The 24,089-nt window shown below is 32.4% G+C and overlaps 1 protein-coding gene across 4 annotated transcripts in view; it reads right to left on the bottom strand.

Annotated features, from left to right (window-relative positions):
• Positions 1-24,089, bottom strand: part of LOC145994691 (insulin-like peptide receptor) — a 267,151-nt gene that overhangs the window by 24,335 nt on the left and 218,727 nt on the right. For 2 of the 4 annotated variants that reach the window (XM_083130847.1, XM_083130850.1), the window contains 3 exons: positions 23,039-23,268; positions 14,077-14,268; positions 10,721-10,872 (listed from right to left, as the gene is read on the bottom strand). In XM_083130847.1, the coding sequence (XP_082986973.1) occupies positions 10,721-10,872; positions 14,077-14,268; positions 23,039-23,268 (574 nt within the window). The remainder of the gene's footprint in view (positions 1-10,720; positions 10,873-14,076; positions 14,269-23,038; positions 23,269-24,089) is intronic. The other 2 variants (XM_083130849.1, XM_083130851.1) reach the window with 1 other exon arrangement.

The raw sequence follows: 24,089 nt of genomic DNA, 5'->3' as shown, positions 1-24,089 counted from the left end.
AATTTATGTACAACATAAAAAGTTTTTAATCTGTGGTTTTAAAGTAAAATTTATGTACAACATAAAAAGTTTACATACTGATGCATGCTTTAATCTGTGGTTTTAAAGTAAAATTTATGTACATCAAAAAATTTTAATCTGTGGTTCTAAAGTAAAATTTATGTACAACATAAAAAGTTTTTAATCTGTGGTTTTAAAGAAAAATTTATGTACAACAAAAAAAGTTTATATACTGATGCATGCTTTAATCTGTGGTTTTAAAGTAAAATTTATGTACAACATAAAAAGTTTTTAATCTGTGGTTTTAAAGTAAAATTTATGTACAACATAAAATAATTTTAATCTGTGGTTTTAAAGTAAAATTTATGTACAACATAAAAAGTTTTTAATCTGTGGTTTTAAAGTAAAATTTATGTACAACATAAAAAGTTTTTAATCTGTGGTTTTAAAGTAAAATTTATGTACAACATAAAAAGTTTTTAATCTGTGGTTTTAAAGTAAAATTTATGTACAACATAAAAAGTTTACATACTGATGCATGCTTTAATCTGTGGTTTTAAAGTAAAATTTATGTACATCAAAAAATTTTAATCTGTGGTTCTAAAGTAAAATTTATGTACAACATAAAAAGTTTTTAATCTGTGGTTTTAAAGAAAAATTTATGTACAACAAAAAAAGTTTATATACTGATGCATGCTTTAATCTGTGGTTTTAAAGTAAAATTTATGTACAACATAAAAAGTTTTTAATCTGTGGTTTTAAAATAAAATTTATGTACAACATAAAATAATTTTAATCTGTGGTTTTAAAGTAAAATTTATGTACAACATAAAAAGTTTTTAATCTGTGGTTTTAAAGAAAAATTTATGTACAACAAAAAAAGTTTATATACTGATGCATGCTTTAATCTGTGGTTTTAAAGTTAAATTTATGTACAACATAAAAAGTTTTTAATCTGTGGTTTTAAAGTAAAATTTATGTACAACATAAAATAATTTTAATCTGTGGTTTTAAAGTTAAATTTATGTACAACATAAAAAGTTTTTAATCTGTGGTTTTAAAGTAAAATTTATGTACAACATAAAATAATTTTAATCTGTGGTTTTAAAGTAAAATTTATGTACAACATAAAAAGTTTTTAATCTGTGGTTTTAAAGAAAAATTTATGTACAACAAAAAAAGTTTATATACTGATGCATGCTTTAATCTGTGGTTTTAAAGTAAAATTTATGTACAACATAAAAAGTTTTTAATCTGTGGTTTTAAAGTAAAATTTATGTACAACATAAAAAGTTTTTAATCTGTGGTTTTAAAGTAAAATTTATGTACAACATAAAAAGTTTACATACTGATGCATGCTTTAATCTGTGGTTTTAAAGTAAAATTTATGTACATCAAAAAATTTTAATCTGTGGTTCTAAAGTAAAATTTATGTACAACATAAAAAGTTTTTAATCTGTGGTTTTAAAGAAAAATTTATGTACAACAAAAAAAGTTTATATACTGATGCATGCTTTAATCTGTGGTTTTAAAGTAAAATTTATGTACAACATAAAAAGTTTTTAATCTGTGGTTTTAAAGTAAAATTTATGTACAACATAAAATAATTTTAATCTGTGGTTTTAAAGTAAAATTTATGTACAACATAAAAAGTTTTTAATCTGTGGTTTTAAAGAAAAATTTATGTACAACAAAAAAAGTTTATATACTGATGCATGCTTTAATCTGTGGTTTTAAAGTTAAATTTATGTACAACATAAAAAGTTTTTAATCTGTGGTTTTAAAGTAAAATTTATGTACAACATAAAATAATTTTAATCTGTGGTTTTAAAGTTAAATTTATGTACAACATAAAAAGTTTTTAATCTGTGGTTTTAAAGTAAAATTTATGTACAACATAAAATAATTTTAATCTGTGGTTTTAAAGTAAAATTTATGTACAACATAAAAAGTTTTTAATCTGTGGTTTTAAAGTAAAATTTATGTACAACATAAAATAATTTTAATCTGTGGTTTTAAAGTTAAATTTATGTACAACATAAAAAGTTTTTAATCTGTGGTTTTAAAGTAAAATTTATGTACAACATAAAATAATTTTAATCTGTGGTTTTAAAGTAAAATTTATGTACAACATAAAAAGTTTTTAATCTGTGGTTTTAAAGAAAAATTTATGTACAACAAAAAAAGTTTATATACTGATGCATGCTTTAATCTGTGGTTTTAAAGTAAAATTTATGTACAACATAAAAAGTTTTTAATCTGTGGTTTTAAAGTAAAATTTATGTACAACATAAAAAGTTTTTAATCTGTGGTTTTAAAGTAAAATTTATGTACAACATAAAAAGTTTACATACTGATGCATGCTTTAATCTGTGGTTTTAAAGTAAAATTTATGTACATCAAAAAATTTTAATCTGTGGTTCTAAAGTAAAATTTATGTACAACATAAAAAGTTTTTAATCTGTGGTTTTAAAGAAAAATTTATGTACAACAAAAAAAGTTTATATACTGATGCATGTTTAATCTGTGGTTTTAAAGTAAAATTTATGTACAACATAAAAAGTTTTTAATCTGTGGTTTTAAAGTAAAATTTATGTACAACATAAAATAATTTTAATCTGTGGTTTTAAAGTAAAATTTATGTACAACATAAAAAGTTTTTAATCTGTGGTTTTAAAGAAAAATTTATGTACAACAAAAAAAGTTTATATACTGATGCATGCTTTAATCTGTGGTTTTAAAGTTAAATTTATGTACAACATAAAAAGTTTTTAATCTGTGGTTTTAAAGTAAAATTTATGTACAACATAAAATAATTTTAATCTGTGGTTTTAAAGTTAAATTTATGTACAACATAAAAAGTTTTTAATCTGTGGTTTTAAAGTAAAATTTATGTACAACATAAAATAATTTTAATCTGTGGTTTTAAAGTAAAATTTATGTACAACATAAAAAGTTTTTAATCTGTGGTTTTAAAGTAAAATTTATGTACAACATAAAATAATTTTAATCTGTGGTTTTAAAGTTAAATTTATGTACAACATAAAAAGTTTTTAATCTGTGGTTTTAAAGTAAAATTTATGTACAACATAAAATAATTTTAATCTGTGGTTTTAAAGTAAAATTTATGTACAACATAAAAAGTTTTTAATCTGTGGTTTTAAAGTAAAATTTATGTACAACATAAAATAATTTTAATCTGTGGTTTTAAAGTAAAATTTATGTACAACATAAAAAGTTTTAATCTGTGGTTTTAAAGAAAAATTTATGTACAACAAAAAAAGTTTATATACTGATGCATGCTTTAATCTGTGGTTTTAAAGTTAAATTTATGTACAACATAAAAAGTTTTTAATCTGTGGTTTTAAAGTAAAATTTATGTACAACATAAAATAATTTTAATCTGTGGTTTTAAAGTAAAATTTATGTACAACAAAAAAAGTTTATATACTGATGCATGCTTTAATCTGTGGTTTTAAAGTAAAATTTATGTACAACATAAAAAGTTTTTAACCTGTGGTTTTAAAGTAAAATTTATGTACAACATAAAAAGTTTTTAATCTGTGGTTTTAAAGTAAAATTTATGTACAACATAAAAAGTTTATGTACTGATGCATGCCTTAATCTGTGGTTTTAAAGTAGAATGTATGTACAACATAAAAAAAATTTAATCTGTGGTTTTGGTTTTAAAGTAAAATTTATGTACAACAAAAAAAGTTTATATACTGATGCATGCTTTAATCTGTGGTTTTAAACTAAAATTTATGTACATCGTAAACTTAGCAACATTGCACTTCAGCTCCAGGTGAGAGTAGCCAACTTTGAGTAGGTCCTTCCACTAGACGATAAACTCTGCGGTGATAAGTTTTCAATTTAACACTTTCCATAAACTTGGAAACTATAAACTGCTATTATAATACACAATCAAACAGATATAATAAATTGGAAAAATAACCTTGAAGGATATTTACGATTCTGCTTGCTCGACTTGAAATTTGGGGGGGTTGAAACACTGAATAGAGTTTTTCTTCACCTGGAGGAAATTGCCATCAAGTTTGTGCTGAAAGAAGCAAATTTGTGAGGAGTTTATATGACATTTTATTTACAATACCTTGCATAATATCGAACAGTTCTCAAAAACATATATTTTACACGACTTGTCGAGAAAATGTGCTTGAAACACAGGAAGGTGGGAGTCTTCATAAACGTCAACATGTTTTTAAGCATATAACGGCATTAAGTTAACGTCGAGCAGTTGGTTAGGCGCTACTATCCTTATTTTTCATCAAGCGTGAAAGGTCGCGGGTTCAAATCCCACCCTCTCCTCTTTCTGTTTTTTGTTTGATGAACAGATATCGTTAGAATATTTAAAAAATGCATCCGATGCACACCTGAGCATATTTCCCCTTATAAGTTGGAGATTTCCAGGATTTAAAGTTAAAACTTTTCTTTTTAGTTATTGTTCATATGTTGTGTTAACATACACATCGTGATTAATTCACAAATCACATATATGTATTCAGGATGCAAAATGTAATGTTATTTAAGTTGTGTATTGTTTGTTCTTCACTGACACCTAAAATATTGATTATTTGATTTCGATATACTAGAAAAAGATATACAGTTATTTTAAGTAGTGATGTAGTGCAGTACTGTAACGAAGGAGAGCGTTTAATGAGTTCAAATTGCTAAGATTGGTAATTTTATGTCCGTTCCTTCGTAATGACTGTTGTCAATCCCCTCACCACTATCTTACCAAGCGTCTAAAACTAATAGTAAATCGCTTATTAACATAAATAAATTGTTATTGCAATGAAGGCCGATTCGATAAGAAACTACTAATAAGTATTTATATAGTGAGTGACAAACAAAAAAATTCAAAACCTCATAATGATCGTTAATTCCTCACTGCTTTGTATCTAAAATGTTTGTCTTCTTTGAACAGAAAGTACGAGTATCAGATATCCGCACTAACTTTGCAATATTCGAAACCACCATTACAGACTTAGCTCTATGTAACTTGATTCTGCGCATTCCACGTGGCATGTGACTTCCTCCTATCATCGAAATAACTTTCTCTTACTATTTCCTTTCCTCTCGTGAAATACAGAGACCAATGTTAACTTCTTAGCACAGTGGATAAACTTTACACCCAACGATATACTCCTGAAAAAAAATCCTGCCTAGGTGGAGAATCGAACCTACGACCTCCCTCGTAACAATCAAGCACGCTACCTTCTCTCCAGGTAGCTCATGTTAAAATTTGCTACCAGTTTGAAGAAACCAATTCACACATAATATCATATCTATAATTTCCTCATGGCAATTTTCATGAGGAAACGAATTCAGATAAAATCGAGAAACGCTGAAAGGTAAAAATGATAAACATGTCTATTGGCGTTTTGTCATATTTTGTAAATTGTGTAAAAATTCCATGTTTTGAACAAGCAATCGTTTAGTTACGAAGTATTTTGTTGTTTGTTTAAAGTAGGAACAGGAGAGCGAAAAGGAGTCATTTGAACCAGACTTCGTTTGACAAGAAACTTCAGCTTTTTTTCCAAAGACTGTATGAAAAGAGAGAGGAACGTATGAAATATAAAATATGTGTGAAATTAAAACAATGGAAATCTTGAAAGATAATACTAACGAACTTCAAACTATGAAAAACATATTTTCATGGTAGAAAACTCCAAGTCATCTTCGAAATATGAACTTGATATTTTTCTGTATTATGAAGTGGAGATATGGGACGATACGATCCCTCAGCAAGAAAATTTTAAGTAAGCTACCTCCAACTTTTTCAATGGTCGTAATTACTAATTAGGCTCCGGAAGTTGATGAAAAATCAACTTTTTTTCTGACCCTTCAAAACAATGCTAAACCTGATATCATGTCCGTTTCCCTTCAGTTAGAGCCGGAAAACATTTACTATTTTACAATTTTTTTTCATTTTTCGGCCTTTTTTGGCTTTTAGTTTATTTGTCAGTATTTTAACAGTTTTTGTTACACTTTTACTTATTTTTGAGGTTTATTTTTCTCCTCCCCTGTTGTTTCATGCATTTTAAATGCATTTACTAGTAAAACTTACATATTTAGATTTCTTGACATGGTCCTTTTAGCAAATTCACCATGAATCGAAAATACGGTCAATGGAAAAGCATAATATTATTCTTAACTGAAATGTTTGCAATGGATTAAAATACTTTGTGTGAATATCTACTTTGAGGTTGTTTTTCTGGACACTATTATCGCTTTAATCTGTAGTTTTAAAGTAAAATTAGTCACAATATTAAATGCAATTACACTCTGGTATATGCGAAGCAGAACTGTATTTTCGGATGCTGGCCGAGTACAGTATCATAGAAGGCCCACTCTGAAAGGAGATGAATTGGTTGATTTGGTGTTTTAAGTCAACTTTATGCATAGTAAGGCTAATCGGGACTGGACCTACAGTTTAAAGTGGAATCCGAACCGAGTGCATAAAATAACGTGAACCGTATTGTGTAGGGGGATCGTTTGCTTATGGAATGGAAGGTCATGGGTTCAAACCTCCTACTTTGCGAAATCTTTTTCGGGAAGTAAACGGCTTTGGACGAGAATGCTTATCTACGTTTCTTGGATATTTCCGTTGATATTTATGCGATTTATGTCCAGCATTTCCGGATGCAGAAAGTTGACATGTAAGTTCTTAATATGTGTTAACTTATAACAGCCGAATGAAAGGAAAAGTATTTCTTTAAAATCCTGCCAATCACTGAAAGATTAAAAACATTAGTAGAAGCATTACTTGAGGCATGCACAGTGGCGACGATTATGGAGTGTGGAGGAGCAGATGACCCAGCACCAGGCGCAGTTGGCCCTATAGCGCACAGGATCAGTGAACCCCCAGTAATATACGATAATCACCTCGAGAATGAACAATGAACAATGTCTTTAAATTTTCACATTATTTCGCTAAAAATTCTACACAATAAGTCATGTATTTGTGCCCGTAACACGGCGAACTCTCTTGCTGAGAAGAAGAACCCGCGAATCGGCCGCCCTGATACAGACCCTCAGTTGAACCCCCACAGGACAGCTCGTGCCATTGTGAAAGCTTCGTGCGGGAGCAGAAGCGTGAGGAGGGTATAGGACAAAATACATGGGAGATGAGATTCCAGAACCTATGTCTCTACCCAACGGTCATGCGCAGTTCGTTCTCTCGCACAAGCCGCGGGACAAGGCTCCTTTCTCGCTGCTTCCTCCCTTCCAGTGTTGCTGTGTGCGGTTCAAGTTTGAAGCGCACACATTACATATTCAATCTTCTCTTGTATCATTTTTGCACCGAACTTCTTGGAATAAATGCAAGATTGTGTCAGAGATGGATGAGTGGAAACAAATAGAAGCTGGAATTAGATGCGATGAATTAAAATAAAGGAGATACATTACCAAAATACCTTGTGCATGCATTCAGAGTTTTTTCCTTAAAGGTGGAAACACTTCGGGTTCGCGAAAGAGAAAGAATGGCGCAAAGACGTGACTCGCTGTCGCTCGGTGTCAAAGTCTCAAGTTTTTTTAGTTTTTGAAGTGCTTGGATACTTGTTGGAAAGTATTAAGTGATGCTGCGAGTGAAACGAGGGATGGACTTTACCTAGGTTATGTCATTTGATGCAGTGTAGGCGTTGCTGTCCGCGCAGGTAAGAAATGACCGATAGAAATGCACATAATCAACGTAAACAAACTTCCTTGTCCACTGAAAAAAAGCGTGTGCTGGTCGACCAGCCCCAAATTTGAACAAACCTGTCGCGTATAAATGAAAGGGTCTCAGGTTCGATTTCTAGTATGCGCATGCCATTAGTTGCCATTTCCCTTTAACAAATGTAGGACCAGTTCTGATTAGTCAGCATGGACGTCCGGAAGGGGAAAAGGGGGCCGCCCCCCCATGGAAATTGAATGTAAACCAAAAATTATATATTACACGCATATAATTTAATTTCAGTCACAGTAATTTTTGGTAATTATTATAAAAGCATTGCAGTAACTTCAGACTGAAGGAGTGTTTTTTGCTCCTCGTGGGGAAAATATATATTACTTGCCCCTACTTGAGGACGTCCATGATAGTCCAACAAAACTCAACTTTTTTCATAAAGGCACAATTTATTGTAGTTTCAGCCCTAAATTTATTCGCACACCCCTACAACAAAACCTTATACTCCCAGATAAAAAGAATTCTTGACAAAGCTTTTAAACCCTCCCCCATCCTTTTGTTGGGCGAAGGAAGTATATTTTGCGGAAAGTGAATATATGTCACATCACTTCAGTGAACCCCCGGGTAAATAATGCACGAGCCGCGCCTGCCCAGCACTATGCTTAACATTATCTACCAAGGGAAAGAAACTGTCCTTGCCCCCTCCCCCCACCTTGCCCCATCAGTTTTGAAACCCAATCGCCGCCACTGAGCATGCATCGCATAAATATTTACAGTAATATCATATAATATTATATTACGTTATTAGAGCACTTCGTACTCGGTAAATAAAAAGGAAAAAATAATAAGGAAAGGGTGCGATTTGAACCTACGATGTTTCGATCTTGACGAAAACAGTAAAAAAAAACGAAAGTGCTGTCATCCAACCAACTACTCCAGGAGATTGCTAACAAAGAGCTCATTAAATCACGTTAATCTCAGTTGAAGCAACATTGTGCCGGAGTTTCGAACCATTTTTCGCCAAGAACCAAGGAAAAGAGAGACTTGCAGAATCGTTTGGTGTTGTGCAAGGTATCTTTACTAAACATTTCATATAAAATCATCATAAATTTGCCTTCTTGCATTCAAATGTGACCGCAATTCTTTCCAGGTGGATGAGAACCTGTTCAGTGTTTCACAATGCACATACATTTTCCTATTTTGAAATTCAGAATGAAGAATCTTGAAATATTTTCAACATTCGTATTTCTACTTAACATTTTTTTGTCTACTCATATATTTTATTAGTGCTTTAGGGTATCTTTACTTTATGGAATGTGAAAGAACGAAAAAAAATCACGGGCGTTTTCATTCAGGAAGAAGAAATGTTGCAAAGTGGCTACTCTTAGTTGGCTCTGAAGCGCTATGCTGCCAAATTTACGAATTCCGGACTTTGAAATTTTTCAGGGCAGTCAAATAAGGTGTTGCGAAGTGTACAACATAAAAAGTTTATATACTGATGCATGCTTTAATCTGTGGTTTTAAAGTAAAATTTATGTACAACATAAAAAGTTTATATACTGGTGCATGCTTTAATCTGTGGTGTTAAAGTAAAATTTATGTACAACATAAAAAGTTTATATACTGGTGCATGCTTTAATCTGTGGTGTTAAAGTAAAATTTATGTACAACATAAAAAGTTTATATACTGGTGCATGCTTTAATCTGTGGTGTTAAAGTAAAATTTATGTACAACATAAAAAGTTTATATACTGATGCATGCTTTAATCTGTGGTGTTAAAGTAAAATTTATGTACAACATAAAAAGTTTATATACTGGTGCATGCTTTAATCTGTGGTGTTAAAGTAAAATTTATGTACAACATAAAAAGTTTATATACTGGTGCATGCTTTAATCTGTGGTGTTAAAGTAAAATTTATGTACAACATAAAAAGTTTATATACTGATGCATGCTTTAATCTGTGGTGTTAAAGTAAAATTTATGTACAACATAAAAAGTTTATATACTGGTGCATGCTTTAATCTGTGGTGTTAAAGTAAAATTTATGTACAACATAAAAAGTTTATATACTGATGCATGCTTTAATCTGTGGTGTTAAAGTAAAATTTATGTACAACATAAAAAGTTTATATACTGGTGCATGCTTTAATCTGTGGTGTTAAAGTAAAATTTATGTACAACATAAAAAGTTTATATACTGATGCATGCTTTAATCTGTGGTGTTAAAGTAAAATGTATGTACTACAAAAACAAATAATCTGTGGTTTTAAAGTAAAATTTATGTACAACATAAAAAAGTTTATATACTGATGCATGCGAAACACAACTGTATTTTCAGATGCTCGCGAACTACTGTATTGTGCAAGGCCGACTCTGAAAGGAAGTGAATGATTTATACAGGAAAACCAGTAAAATATAAAGAAAATTACATTTGCACTTAATTGCTTTTTTAAACTTTGCTTCAGTAGTTTAAACCAGCAAACAATGGGTTTTATTAAATTATTGAACTACTCTCTTATAATTTATGAAAAAAGCCGAGTAAAAATTATTTTGTCATTTTTTTTATAATTATAAGGTCATTCTACAGGACATTTTTTCACATTTTTTGGGTCCAAGTTCTGAGCTCTAGTAATAACAACGATGTTAGGAAGAAAGTAGTTAAATAATATTGAATTTATACTTTTAAAGAAATGATCAAACATCTTCTGCTTCAGGGCATTACATTGTTTCAGAGTTGCAATGGTGCACACTCTTCTGAATGACTACCATATAAGGTGTTACAACCCCTCCAATTTAACTAATCTCTTTTTTTTTCTTTCAGAGTATACAGAACATCTGATTATCAAGTCACTACTGTACATGAAAGAAAAATTTAAGAAATAAGAACCCTTTACACTTTACTAGAAAAAATATACTGCGACTTGCAATTCAATAGCATGTGCACACATCTGCTTTTGTTCAACTAATAATATTAATTGTTATATCTATGAAACATTTGATTTGTAGAACTTATCAATCACTTTCTACTTACATTTTCCAGGTCAATTTTTTTATACTCCACATGATATGCTACAATTACACCATTTGGTTGCTTCGGTTCTTTCCACTTCAGCTTCACCATCCCGATTGTTTCATTCGACACTTCTATATCATCATTGGTTATAGTAATGTTATCAGCATCCTCTGCAACAAAAAAAAATAATAAAAGATTTTACTAACATGTCAAATTAAGAAACAATGTCCAGGCCACTTAAGAATAAGGTCCATGTAAAGCTTGAAGAAATTAGTAATGAAATTTAAAACCAAACTGATGTATAACAGTAATATGCATGCTTGTCAGAGAACAGGTTCTTCAAATATAAATGAACACTAATGAAGTTCAGCAGGAAATGACAAGAGAGAGACTCAATTTGTTGTTTCATAAACAATTACATATGGGTCAAGTGAAGGTTTGTCAAATGAAGGGCTCGGGTGTAAAACAAGGTATGTGACATATTGGCAATTTTTTAGTTACGAAGTAAAATGTGCCATCCTTCAATTTTGGAGTAAAATTGCCATGTCACAGAATTCGCATTGCACTCAGTGAAGCCTGCTGAAATTAATAAACACAACCCGAAAACAATTTATTTACATTATACAGAAGTAGCTTCTAATAACCTTTTTTCTTAATGAACTCAGAAATGGTCCAAATGTCACTTACCATGTTTTACACCCACACCCTTCAAATAATATTTACAAATAACAACAGATCTGTCATTTAGTTTCAACAGCTATTTTTAAATCTTTACCTTCTTAAACTCTGAACAGAGGACACTGATTTACATTTTGTTATTGTAGATTCCAAACAAGTTTCCAAGATATTTGAATTTCATACAACCAATAGTTGGTCTTATAATACAAGCTTTTCCTTTTACAGAGTTTTTAAATAAGTTATATTTCTTATTTCATATCATCTCAATATTTGGCACTTAATTACATTGATAGATTTAGAGTGATCATTCTATACCAAAGTGGGAGATTGATTAGGCACATTACCCCTCTCTCATTGTAAGTAGGCTTATATGCAAGCATTTTTTTTTATGGCAAACAGCACAATAGCAAAAATGGTTGCGTTTTGTAGATTCATTTTATACAAGCACCATTTTCCGCTTCTAAGAAAACACAATAGTGGGGACAGTCAAATGTTAACAGTGCTGTGCCATCCTCCCCCCTCCCCCTTTATTTTTATGCAGTGGAAGATGGATCCATAAATGATTTGTTATATCAGAGAGTTGCAAAAAAAAAAAGACAAAAACATTTCATCAGAGAGTATTGCTGAGAATGAAACAAAACAATTCATCCACTGAGAATGCAAATGTTCTATCTCTAAATTATTTTTTCTGTGTTCTATTTAGGATGCAATTGTTTCACCTGAAACATGAATTGTCGATTGGTTTTAATTAGGGATGGGCCGATATGAAATTTTGGCCGATACCGATAAAGTACCAATATAAAATTTACCGATACCGATAACTGATATTCTACCGATCCGATATAGAATTAGACATGGTACTTGAAGAACCTGAAATGTTCACTGATCTCCTTAATAAATGTGTTTCGTGGTGACTGCAGTGCAAAAGAAGTTGAATATTTAGACATTTACATTTTAGAAAGAAGGGCATGGAGATTATCCATAAAAATTACAACAAAATGGCAGAATTTTGCACTAAATTATCAGATATTTATATATATATCGGATCGGTAAAATAATCGGTAATTTTACCGATAAACCGATACACCGATATGCCTATATCGGCCGATACCGATAGAGTACCGATTAATCGGTCCCATCCCTAGTTTTAATCATAAATGTTGAATATTCACAACACTATGAAATCATCTGAACCAATTGAAATATTGGCAGGGTGTTTTTTCCCCTTTTTTTTCTTTTTTGTACTTCTCAGATGATGGGTCTCAAATTGCTTTCCTCTTCTAAGTGACAACACCAACATTTTTTAACAGCACAGCCATGTAACATTACTATCATTAATCAAACAAGAATAATTTTGTGATGAAGGGTGTGTTCTCTCCCAAATGGTACTTCAAAAATTGTGTTTGTGAGCTTGTAAGAGCCATAAACTACAAGAGAAATAATCCTCTTAGAAAGGTTAAATGACCTCCAATCAACTCCTCATGAAAAAAAAGGGGGAGGGGGCAGGCATCAGACTGGCCAGGGATCAAAAATACAGGGTGCCTGGTTACCATGGCAACTGAAAATTTTTACCGGGCACCTCAATTTTCAAATTCAGTTCTAAATTTATTTTTTCGAGTTTCCTTACAGAAATTTCCATTAACTTCCTTTTTATTTACATAACGAGTACAGCATGTGTTGTTTTTTTAATGTGTGTGCCTGTGCTTTCTGTATCATTGTACATCTTTAAACCAGAATAATAAACATGCCATTATAAATTTTAGATCTGTTGCTAGCCGAATTTTAAAATCTGCAGCAATATGGTAGAGTCAGCGATATATTAGAATGTATTGCATAGTTATTAATGGTGTTACCAGTTTAGCCTTTTCTAGAAAGGCCAATCCGGTGCAAGAATTAATTACTTTTAATCTGATCTTGTATTAATGAATAAATTACATTATAACACCATTAAACCTTGTTGCCATGATATGAAAAACTCAATATGCTGACCAAGGCAGAAATTTGCTTAATTTTAAAAACAAACTAAAAGTAACGTTTCAACTTTCTAGCAAGGTCTTCTTCAGACTCTGTACCAAGTATTTATCTCATGCTATTTTCCTAATCCTTTCTCGCCTCTTTCACTCTTGTCCTTTCCACTCTTTCAACACTTTCTTCCATTCTTTGTTTATCTTCAGTCCCCCATATATATCTTCCTGTTTTGTACCTTGTTCCATTTGTACTTGGTACAGAATCTGAAGAAGACCTTGCTAGAAGATTGAAACGTTATGTTTAGTTTATGTTTTAAAATTAATCAAATTTCTTCCTTGGTCAGCATATTGAGTTTTTCATAAATTAAATGTTTTAAGATCACATTTCATAGCTTATTTATGTTGGATTCATGGCTTTTTTAGCCCGTATGTTGACTCCTGATAAAAGGGGCTGGTGCCTGAATTATTATTTTTATTTTTTCTACCCCTACGTCATGCCTGAATTATTTTTTTATTTTTTCTACCCCTGTCAGGAACAGGGGACCATCCACTTGCTCCTCTCCAAAGAGACAACAGGAGGAAACATAAGGTCCACTTTTATTTTTGGGCTCTTCCCTCGTAAAACAAAAAAGCACAGATCCAACAGGCATCATGGGCAGAGGGCAGCATCAGACCTGGAGGAAAAGTTAGATTCAAAAATAACTTGTCGATAATGGAAAATATACTTACCACGTTTCATAGTTCTTGCAGTTACAATGGCTGGGATGCTGCAAAGATTATGGTCAGATTCATTGTTCGCCAACATCAGCGGGTCGGGATCCCGACATGCTGTAATACTGATATCGTATTCACCGAAATGGGTCAAATTGCTTACAACAAACTCAGTGCCAGTCACGTTGATTTCAAAGCGATGATAAATGCCTGCAAAAAGAGAAATAAAATTGTCAAGTTAAGAATCAGTAAACCAAAAAAACTTTAGATTATTATTCTGCATGCATGTATGAAAATGTGGCATGCAAGGTACTCAGCCAGATTACAAGTTGCATTTGTAAGCAATCATTTGCCCGTATTGCAGAACTTATTAAATCAGCAAATCCCACATTTCTTTGGAGGAAAAAGTGTGAACGATATCAATTGTGACTGAGTGAATATGAAAAATATTCATGCAAGTAATAATAATGATGATGATGATGTATCAATATCTGGCAATATCAATGGTACTAGTATCAGAAAAGCATCATTTCACCAACACCAGCTGATGCTTTCTCAGAGACCAGGTAAGAAGAAAAAAAAAGAAGCCAATCAACACTTTACCGAGATTGAAATATCCTAGAAATTGTTATTAAACTTAAGCCAAAGCTGCATGATAAAAATGGATTTTCTGATTAAACACCACCTATTTTGGTATTCTGAATATATTTGAAATACCATATTTACTAAAAATATGGATGCACAGTTTACATTCCTAGAAAGCCCCTAATCAGTCATAATCATCCATCTATCCCATGTCTGTTATACTAAATCACTGACCCTATAAATATCCATGGGAAGAGTACATAAAACGAGAGATCATAGTGTGGGTTGTTGGAAAGAAAATAATTCATAAAAACTGCTGAAGGAAATAGGATACCAGGAATTCTATACCAGAACTTCTGGTACCAATTTAAAGCACAGAACTGTTATTTTGACAAAATCAAGTTTCCCTGCTGGCCAATTCGGGGAGGAGGAATTCTAAGGTTACTACTGCTTGTTACACAAACGGGGGGACAGTGATAGGCCTAATTGTTTGAATGCGGGTCAAGAAAGGTGGGTCCTGCGCCAGAAGAAAGCAAGGTTTGATTCTAGTAGTGCACTTTTGCAAATTTGACTGAGATTGTTAAAGAGATTGGAGTGAGGGAGGATGGAAAGTCTGTTAAAAATCACTTGTATAATTAGAGAACTTTTCGTGGACAATTTTCCGAAACAGAAGAAAAGAGTGTCATTATAAGTGCAAAGCAGGCCCGTAGCCAGGCAGGGGGCTGACCCCCCCCCCCCTGGCATTGTCATTAGCACCCGGTCATTAGGTAAAACTATTGTATAATTTGTTTGTAGTGACAAGTGAAAATGTAGACAGTGGATATTATGTGCTCATAACTGAATGAAAGGACAAATTCACAGAACGAATATCAGCTATCACATTCCTTCATCTTGTTTATGAACTGAAGTCTAAGTAGCGTAAAGTACAGGGTGTCTACAAATGATTGAAAGTAGTTTCATGATGTAACTGTACATGTATTATTGAACGTATCACGAGGTAACTTTGCAGTTTTGTAGAGAAGCCAGGATGAGCCCCCTTGACATTAGGTAAAACTATTTTGTATTCTAATTTTTTTGCAGTGAAGAATGAAAATGTAGACAGCAGGTATTATTTTGCTCACAGCTTGGTGAAGGATAAATTCACAGAACATAAACTTCATCTTGTTTATGAGCTGAAGTCGAAGTAGCGGCAAGTATTTAGAAAATTCTCTAGACTATAGAATGTCCTTTCACAGAGGAGCTTCTTTATCCATAACTTTGTGCTGCCCCTGTTGCGGTCTCCCATTTAGACAGAAATCTGTGACTTTGACGTCATCGTCCACATTCCTTCCATATCTGCATCAAAGGTCAACAGTTCCTAAGTTTTGGAAGGAAGGGAAGTTTTATTTCTTCAGCTGGGGGTGGAATGTACGGTAGGTACTATGATTGAATATTGTGAATTTTTTGGTATGATATAAATATCTTCTGTATCATCAAAAGAAGTGTGTAGTATATAATAATGGATGATGTCAATAGCAAATAACACTTCAAGAGATGTTTTAGAAGATACCTATAGAAAAATGTACTATTTGTGTGACATTTTTAAATTAGATGAACACTTAATAAATAAGCCGAAGAACTGGTAGTGAATAATTTAATAGTTATGGATGCAGCAATAAAAATTCTGCCTCAAAAGTGCAAGGCTGGCAGTGGTACTGAACACCCTCCCCCCAAAAGTTATGTTTTTTTCTTCAAATTCCTCATGTGCAACTTATTCTGATTCAAGAGCATATGGTTTGAGTAAATGCAATATTTGATTTCATGATGGATCCGGTAAAGGCAGTTATAATATTACATAATATTCCAATTCCTATTTAGATGATGATGTTTTTTTTATTATTCATTTCAAAGGACCACTGCCTTCATTAAATGAGGATATGGCATCTCGGACAGAGATGTGGTGGGTCCTACATACAGTATCCCCAGTTAATGAAGGCAGTGGCACTTCGAAATTAATCGAAAAAAAAAACAACATCAAATTCAAAATGCTGAAACACAAAAATTTACATACGCAATGATATTTGATATTTGTAAGTGACATCCTGGTAGATATATATATGGCATAGTACCATAAGCAAGTGTTCCTCTATCTTCCAACCTCAGCCAGAGGGAAGATAATGTGATCAACATCATGTTCCAGTTATATATGGCACAGTTGCAATGCAAGGGTTGAACCATACATTTCAGAACTAGTTCAGGATAAAATGTTGTTCAAGCACTAATGACTGCTTCTGTCCACACACCTTGGTCAAATACCAGGAGCAGATCCAGGCCTTGCCGCTAGAAATGAGCAAAAGAAATTCTGCTTACTTTATCTGGACCGGTTCCTTTGGAGCCGTTGTGGAACAGATTTTATGGTGGACTGATTGATTGATTTGGTTTATTTTACTTCACATTTCTGCCACTTTTGGCTAATCGTGAAGATGTGGATGAGTGATGATATGATGAAATTAATGAAGGGACATTCACAAAGAACATCCCTGTGCAGACCAGGATTCAAATCCAGGACCATTAGCAGATTCTACAGTGGAGACAAGAAAGAGGGGTTGTTGGTTGGAGAAATTTAGGCACAAGGTGGCCAGAGAAAAGAAAGAAGAATAGTAGCCTATTCTTCTTTAAATGAAAAATAAATAACGCTAAGGAATTTGCAATTTGTGACCTAAATGAATACAATTTTGAAATTCACTGCAGTTTGAGCATGTGCTAACATCTTGTTTTTTCTTGATTTTCTCTTGTAATTCAAAATTAACATACCTTGTATATAAGAACCAGTTGCTTTACTGATAATTCACAGATGAAGTTGGCTTCCAAATGTGTAAAAATAATCTAAATTATCAAAACAAACATGCAATTTTGTCTATTGTTTCAGTATGAAAAAGGATGTGCCTGCATTTGGACACATTACAATTATCTCTTGTCCATTATGGACATCATGAATTGAACTAATGGAAATGCCTATGCCCACTTTATAAATACATGCATACTAATATCAGCCAGACCTTTCATTAAAACATTATGGAACATATGCAATAAAAGTGACTGAAAATCATGACAATGCAAAGCGATCCTCAGCAAAAGTTTATTCGGATATTTATCTCCTTGTAACTTTGCACTACCACCCACAACCACCAACTAAGACCAATTCCATAACACCCTCTAGGAAATCTACTTCAAGATAACAAAATTTCCCAGGTCTTTAGCCTACTAGTACATGCATATTTACCATGCTATTTATTACATTACAGCAAAACTTGTCTTGGAAGTTAAAACAACTTGAAAACATATCATTAACCTCCTTTCAGCCATTTGATGAAAATCTACAAGTACATGTTTACAATTAAACTAATCTTAATACATTTTAAGAATATGTAGCACTAATAAACATAATAAATATAAAGACAGTATGTCCTCCATAATTTTAAAATTGAAACAACCCAAGAATATTCTTATTGTGAGTGTCATACATAAGACAGTTTTTGTGGTATGATTTGCTTGTTAATGCTTTATGTACAGTTTTGCAAGTACAGAAATCAGCATTTAGGTTAAGTTTTCCTCTTCAGATCTTTATCTAAAATTAACAAGTGAAACATACATACAAGAAGAATAATATATCTAATATGGGGTTGTTCCAAGCTACAGGGTGTCCTAAAAGTTATGCAAGCGTGATTTTGAACATGTGTAACTTTTGTACAAAAAACGATAAGAGGAAATTTACGCTGGATATTGACTTTGTCTAACTTTCAGTGTGCGAAAAAGGTTACTAAGGAATAAAAAAGTTTTTGTATAAAGTAAAAACAAACATGGGTAAAACACAGTTCTGAAGTTAATTGCAAAAATTTTCAATGAGTATCAATGGTCTGTGTGGGTATTTATCAATTTGATAAAAGAATGAAATTTTTATGCATTTCGTGAATTACAGATGATTTTATGAAATTAAATATGGCATATTTATAAAAAAAAAAGTATTTTCCCCCCGAAAATTATGAGGTGTACTGGCAACATTGTCAGAGGGCCGTACTAGGTGTGCTACATTTGGCTACGTCATTCAATCAATGCTCAAATGAAAGAAAAGATTTGAAATTTATCACACAAAAACCTAACCTACCAGCCTATCTTTTCGTATGATAAATTTCCACATAGATAAATAGCCACACAGACCATTGATTTGGAAGCAACTTTCATCAATGTTTGTTTTCACTTGATACAAAATCTTCTTTGCACCTTAGTAACTTTTTCCGCATACTGAACAATGGTGAAGCATGACATTTTTACGTAGTCATCGCCAAGACTTGCCAAACGTCAGGGTCAATCTTTCAACCGTAGAAGGGAAGGGGGAATTTCTACATTGATAATGATGATAACAGTGTTCGTACAGACGTGTGAAGTAGAGATGGCCAAATTCATTTTCTATTACGTTGTATATGATCGTAAAATAAGGAAGACTAAACTTTCTTAAATTCTACCTGAAAAATGGAAAAATTGTTAAACGTCTCTCTCCGAGATCCGGGTAGTAAAGTAAGTCTAAGTAAGTATGTCTGTCACCTCAAGAACAAAAATCTTGATCAGTCTTGTCATTCATAAGCATAGTAAACACAGAAAATGATACTTGAACCGCAGGATCAAAAGAAAGAAAAAAATTGAAAAGGAGAAATACTGTGAAGGAAATACAATGGATCCAGAACTGCTTCCCCCTCCCCTCCCCCTAGCTCTTTCTAGTACTAACCGTGGGGAAATTTATGCTTTTGCTTACTTATGACGTCACTGAAAGCCTGCCGTGTTTGTAAACAAGGGGGCTGAAAAAAGGCCTCTTATGAAAAAGCGGGGGAAAAGCGATCGAAGGACCTTGGATTCGCAGACGTGCTGCGATGAGTTGGCCCACCTGACACCATTGCACTCAACAGGTAACGTAGCGGGATGGCTGGGCACAGGGGATAGAACTGGGCTCTCCTTTCGATTTGCTAAACTTAGCGAATCTCTTGCGTATTTCTAGCTGTTTCATGGCATCGAGTGAATAATTTCGCTCAAATATGCGAGTATTCTGACTTATTTTTTACTTCTTCTCTAAAATATTTAAAAAGCATTTTTTTTTTATTTTGCTTTGTCATCGCCGCATCTCCCGATGACCGGATGCTTCGCCTCTGATACTGAACGTTCATGTTTAATGTTTTAAAAATGTCCACATAGACAAAGTTAATATCCGGTGTAAGTTCCATGTCTCTTATCATGTTTTGTACAACAGTTAAATGTTATGTACGTTCAAAATCTCAGTTGCATGATTTTTTTGGACACTCCGTATAACTGAGCATTTGTAGCATATCATATATCAGGAAACCTTACTATTTATTCTATTATGAACCACATGGCACATCCTTTTAAAGTGACATCAACATGTCACATGACACTTTGACCTGAAGTCTGTCATGCTTTCATATCACATTTCATCTCTGCCATTATTTATTAACTGAAAATGGTCACATGAAATATGAGTTCCATTTTATTTCTTTATGTTCAAAACGACGATGGATAGTTCTGTATTTTCCAACCATGATTACACTATTCATCCTATTAAAATTTAGTTTCATTAACGAGTAGTAATTTCTAACTAAATTAGTTGCCTCAGTTCAATTGAAGGTAGATGGCATCGTTTTCCATTTGTCTTCCCGAAATTTATAAATTGTTATGTTACCAGGCTGGACATAACATGCATCTAAAAAGTTGGATAATGAGGTGCAGTTACAGATCGGTTTAATAACTCAGTTTGAGCACTTGCATTGAATGTTTGGAGTTTCTGTTCTGATTAAGAAAAATTTCTGCTTTTTCAAATCTAATTTTTCTTCATATTCTGAATAAAGGGAAGCAAAATTAGGAAGAAAAAATAAGTGACAAGCAGAGGCATTAATAGGAAATTCTCCTTTGCTTTTGAAACTACCTGAAAAATTAAGTGCCTCATTTGAACTAAATTTTATGGTCATTCTATAAACTGAGTGTGCCAAGTTATTTTTTAAATGTTATTTTTATAATTTACTGATTACATAAATATGCATCACCAGTTCACAGGAGTAAAATTAATCAACTTGAAACTGGGCCAATGAAACAAGCTAATCTTCATTACCATTTATATATGAAGTATGTTTGCTTAGTATTATGTTGGGCTGTTTTTGCACTTCAATACTATTTACACTTCATTTCATTCTTTAAATGGATATCTATTTTGATTTTAAAGTATGATCTTTGAGCATATCTAGTTTCACAAATAGTAATATTAACTTTTCCTTTTATACCAAGGAACAAAACATCAACAGTACTTAAGATTATTAGAACGAAATATACTTATGAATAACTTAAGTCTATGAGAATTTCTTTGTTATATATTACACCAAGCAGCTGATTACGAAAAGCAAAGTTTATCTTTTACTTGCAATATTAATTATTCAAGCATGGTTCATGCGTCATTAAATGAAAAAAAATAAGTTTATTTTAAATTGGCATTTTTCCTTGCACTACATCACATTAGGCCAAATTGTTATGAAAGATATGCAGAAGAAATTTTATGAAGAAACATAATTTAATACAGAAAAGTGCTATGCCATTGCCATTGTGTAGCATTATAATAGCTAAATTTTTCAGCCAACACCAACAAATCATTATTGATGAATGCTCCAAGTACAAGTATCAAAGCAGAAGCTACATACAAAAGCATGTAAGAAAATATTAGGTTTATTGTATTTCAAATAAAGTAAAATGTGTATTTTTAAATACTAGTGCACTGAAATTAATATGGAACTTATACTTAAAATAAAAATGTAGTATCAGTCTCATCTTGTTTTGATTCGTAATGTCAATATATTTCTGTCTTTGCGAAGTATTTTGACTTGTATGTAAACCTATCATACACATTTGCACTTGTATCATATTCACCCAGCCAATTATTAATTTCCATTTTTTGTCTGATCATCTTCATTTAAACAAACATTTATCTCCGTAAGAAAGGCATTATTACAATTTCTTTCAGCTACAGTCGCATAGTTCAGAGGGGCATTAAAATGTTCAGGTGTAAAAGAGACAAAATATGGATATGAAATAAACACAATGTCTCGTCATCATTTGGCATGTGCAGAATTCTGAACAAGCCAAATAACGATGACACATTGTGTCTGTCTTTTCACACCTGAATACCTTTCCAAGTCATGTAATTTTAGCTGAAAGAAATTGTAACCATTTCCTGAAGAAGGAAAATGTTTCTCAAGTCAAAACGTTGGCTTGAGTCTGCAAAAACTACATCACTATTGTGTATGTTTATAAATTATTTCATTATACATCACTGAGCTTGTTTTTGTAATTTCCTTATTTTTAGTGCTTTGCCACTTCTTAGCTAATCACGATGATGATGACACATGATGATTAGATGAAACTGATGAAGGACAGTGTCGGTGACAAGATCGAAGGTCTAACACCTAAGCTGGCTATAATCATTGTTTTACTAAGGTTATAATGATACACCATTACCACATTAATATGGACCACTTCAAAATGTGGTAAGAAGATCCAGTTAAAGAAAGACCATACAGGATCTACACAATAATAAAATCGAGAATGATGTAACATGGTACTGTAAATTTCAATCCACTATTATCCCATCATAATTATGTGTCCTCTTGATCAATTTGCCAAGTTTGCTAAAACTTATAACTGAGTTCTTGGTTTGAGCCGAGTGGAATTCATGTTTCATTTCTACCAACTCTAGGGTTCAGTTCAGCATCTTGAACAATTAAGGTGTCATATCTTATATCACACATATCTATCTGCATTTGCAATTCTTGTTTTGTAACTAATGTTTAATCACAACGATGAATGACAGTGACAAAGCCATGGCAAGAACTTGTGGGTTAATAAACTTATACATACTTCATATGTGATAGTTATGAATATACTAGATCGGCTACCCTCACAACATGAAATGTGTGTACTCCCTTCTCTCTTCTCACTCCCTTTCTGTTTTGTTGCGAGTGAATGTGGCATTTTTTTATTCCCAGAGAAGAAAGAAAAATCAGGTATTAATGTAGAACATGCAAAAGAAACTTGTAATCTGACTGTGTACAAACAACTAAGTACTGTACACGGCGAACTTATTACTTTCAGCATACTCATTCCGTAACAGAACAACATTCACATGCAGAATAAAGGTTTACTGATAAAATTACACAGCAATATCACTAATCTTCATAGAAGTGCTCACAGAAAGAGATACGTCACTTGAGACAAGACTACAATACTATGCAACAGCTGCTCCAATAAAGAGATCCCAACAACCAGTACACGTTTACTTTTCTTTAATAAAGCAAAAGCTTGCCCACACCTTGCATGGGATCTGAAAAAGTGTGCCTGTTAGGGAACATACCACCAACAGACATGTTCTTGCTGCCATTGACTGGTGGGCCCTGGGTTGCCTCTCTCTCCTCTTGCACTTGCGGAGGAAATCTCTGGAATGAGTCATCGTGTTGTAGTCCATCCGGGGAATGGCCACCATACATTGAAGAAATTGTTGTCGAAAAGTCATCGTGGGTGTCACGCTTCTGTCTCACTGGCCTGTAAACAAATGGTGCAAGTTTTCGAAAATTATTAGATACTAAAGAACTTGAATAACCAAAACATATCTGGAAACTATTCCATCAAGAATTAAATGATACTCAGTATCAAAAGGAACAAAAGTGTATTTAATAATTGCTTTCCAAATATAGTGGTTTTGCACAAACTACTGCTTATTATTTTTCACCAATATTTATGCAAAGGTGTTCTAGACAGGTGATTACAAGAAATGATTTAACTAATTTATATATCAGCTGCTGATATGTGAACAGCTACCAGACGTCGTCCTCTTTTGCCCAGACATATCAAATACTTAAAGAGATATTTCCAGCATTTAGGAGAAATTTGAAAGAAATCGTAAATGGCCTATGTCTTGAGCATTACATAATATTCATTATGAAAAGACACTTTTCAATGGATTAGCAAAAATTTGAAGAAAAAAAAACATTTGGCAAAAGCTTAAAAAAAAAAAAGGGTTCCTCAAAAAAGTATGCTTAACCTTTACCTTTTGTCTCAATCGAGATGCTCTTAGGTAACTCTTGGGTGCCCGATCGTCTCGATCGAGACGCTTTGTCAAAGTCGTAGTTTTTACATTATAACTTTGCTATTTTTGGCTAGAATTCAGATTTTCTTTTTTCATATTGTTGTTAACACATGTATTTAACAGAAATGATTGTTGCACTTTTTTTTTTTTTTTCATGAAAATGGCAGGAAAAAGGGAGACTTCTTTTTTGCACCTTTTTTCAAGGGAAAAATTTTGCCGACAAAATTTGTTGTTCTAAAGCAATGTGTTTCCCTCACCCCTGGAAACTGCATTCGAA

Source organism: Lepisma saccharinum, chromosome 11 (genome assembly GCF_977018435.1).
Source record: "Lepisma saccharinum chromosome 11, izLepSacc3.1, whole genome shotgun sequence".
Taxonomy (NCBI): domain Eukaryota; kingdom Metazoa; phylum Arthropoda; class Insecta; order Zygentoma; family Lepismatidae; genus Lepisma; species Lepisma saccharinum.
Note: the sequence above shows the minus strand (reverse complement) of the source record. Positions and strands in the feature narration are given on the sequence as shown.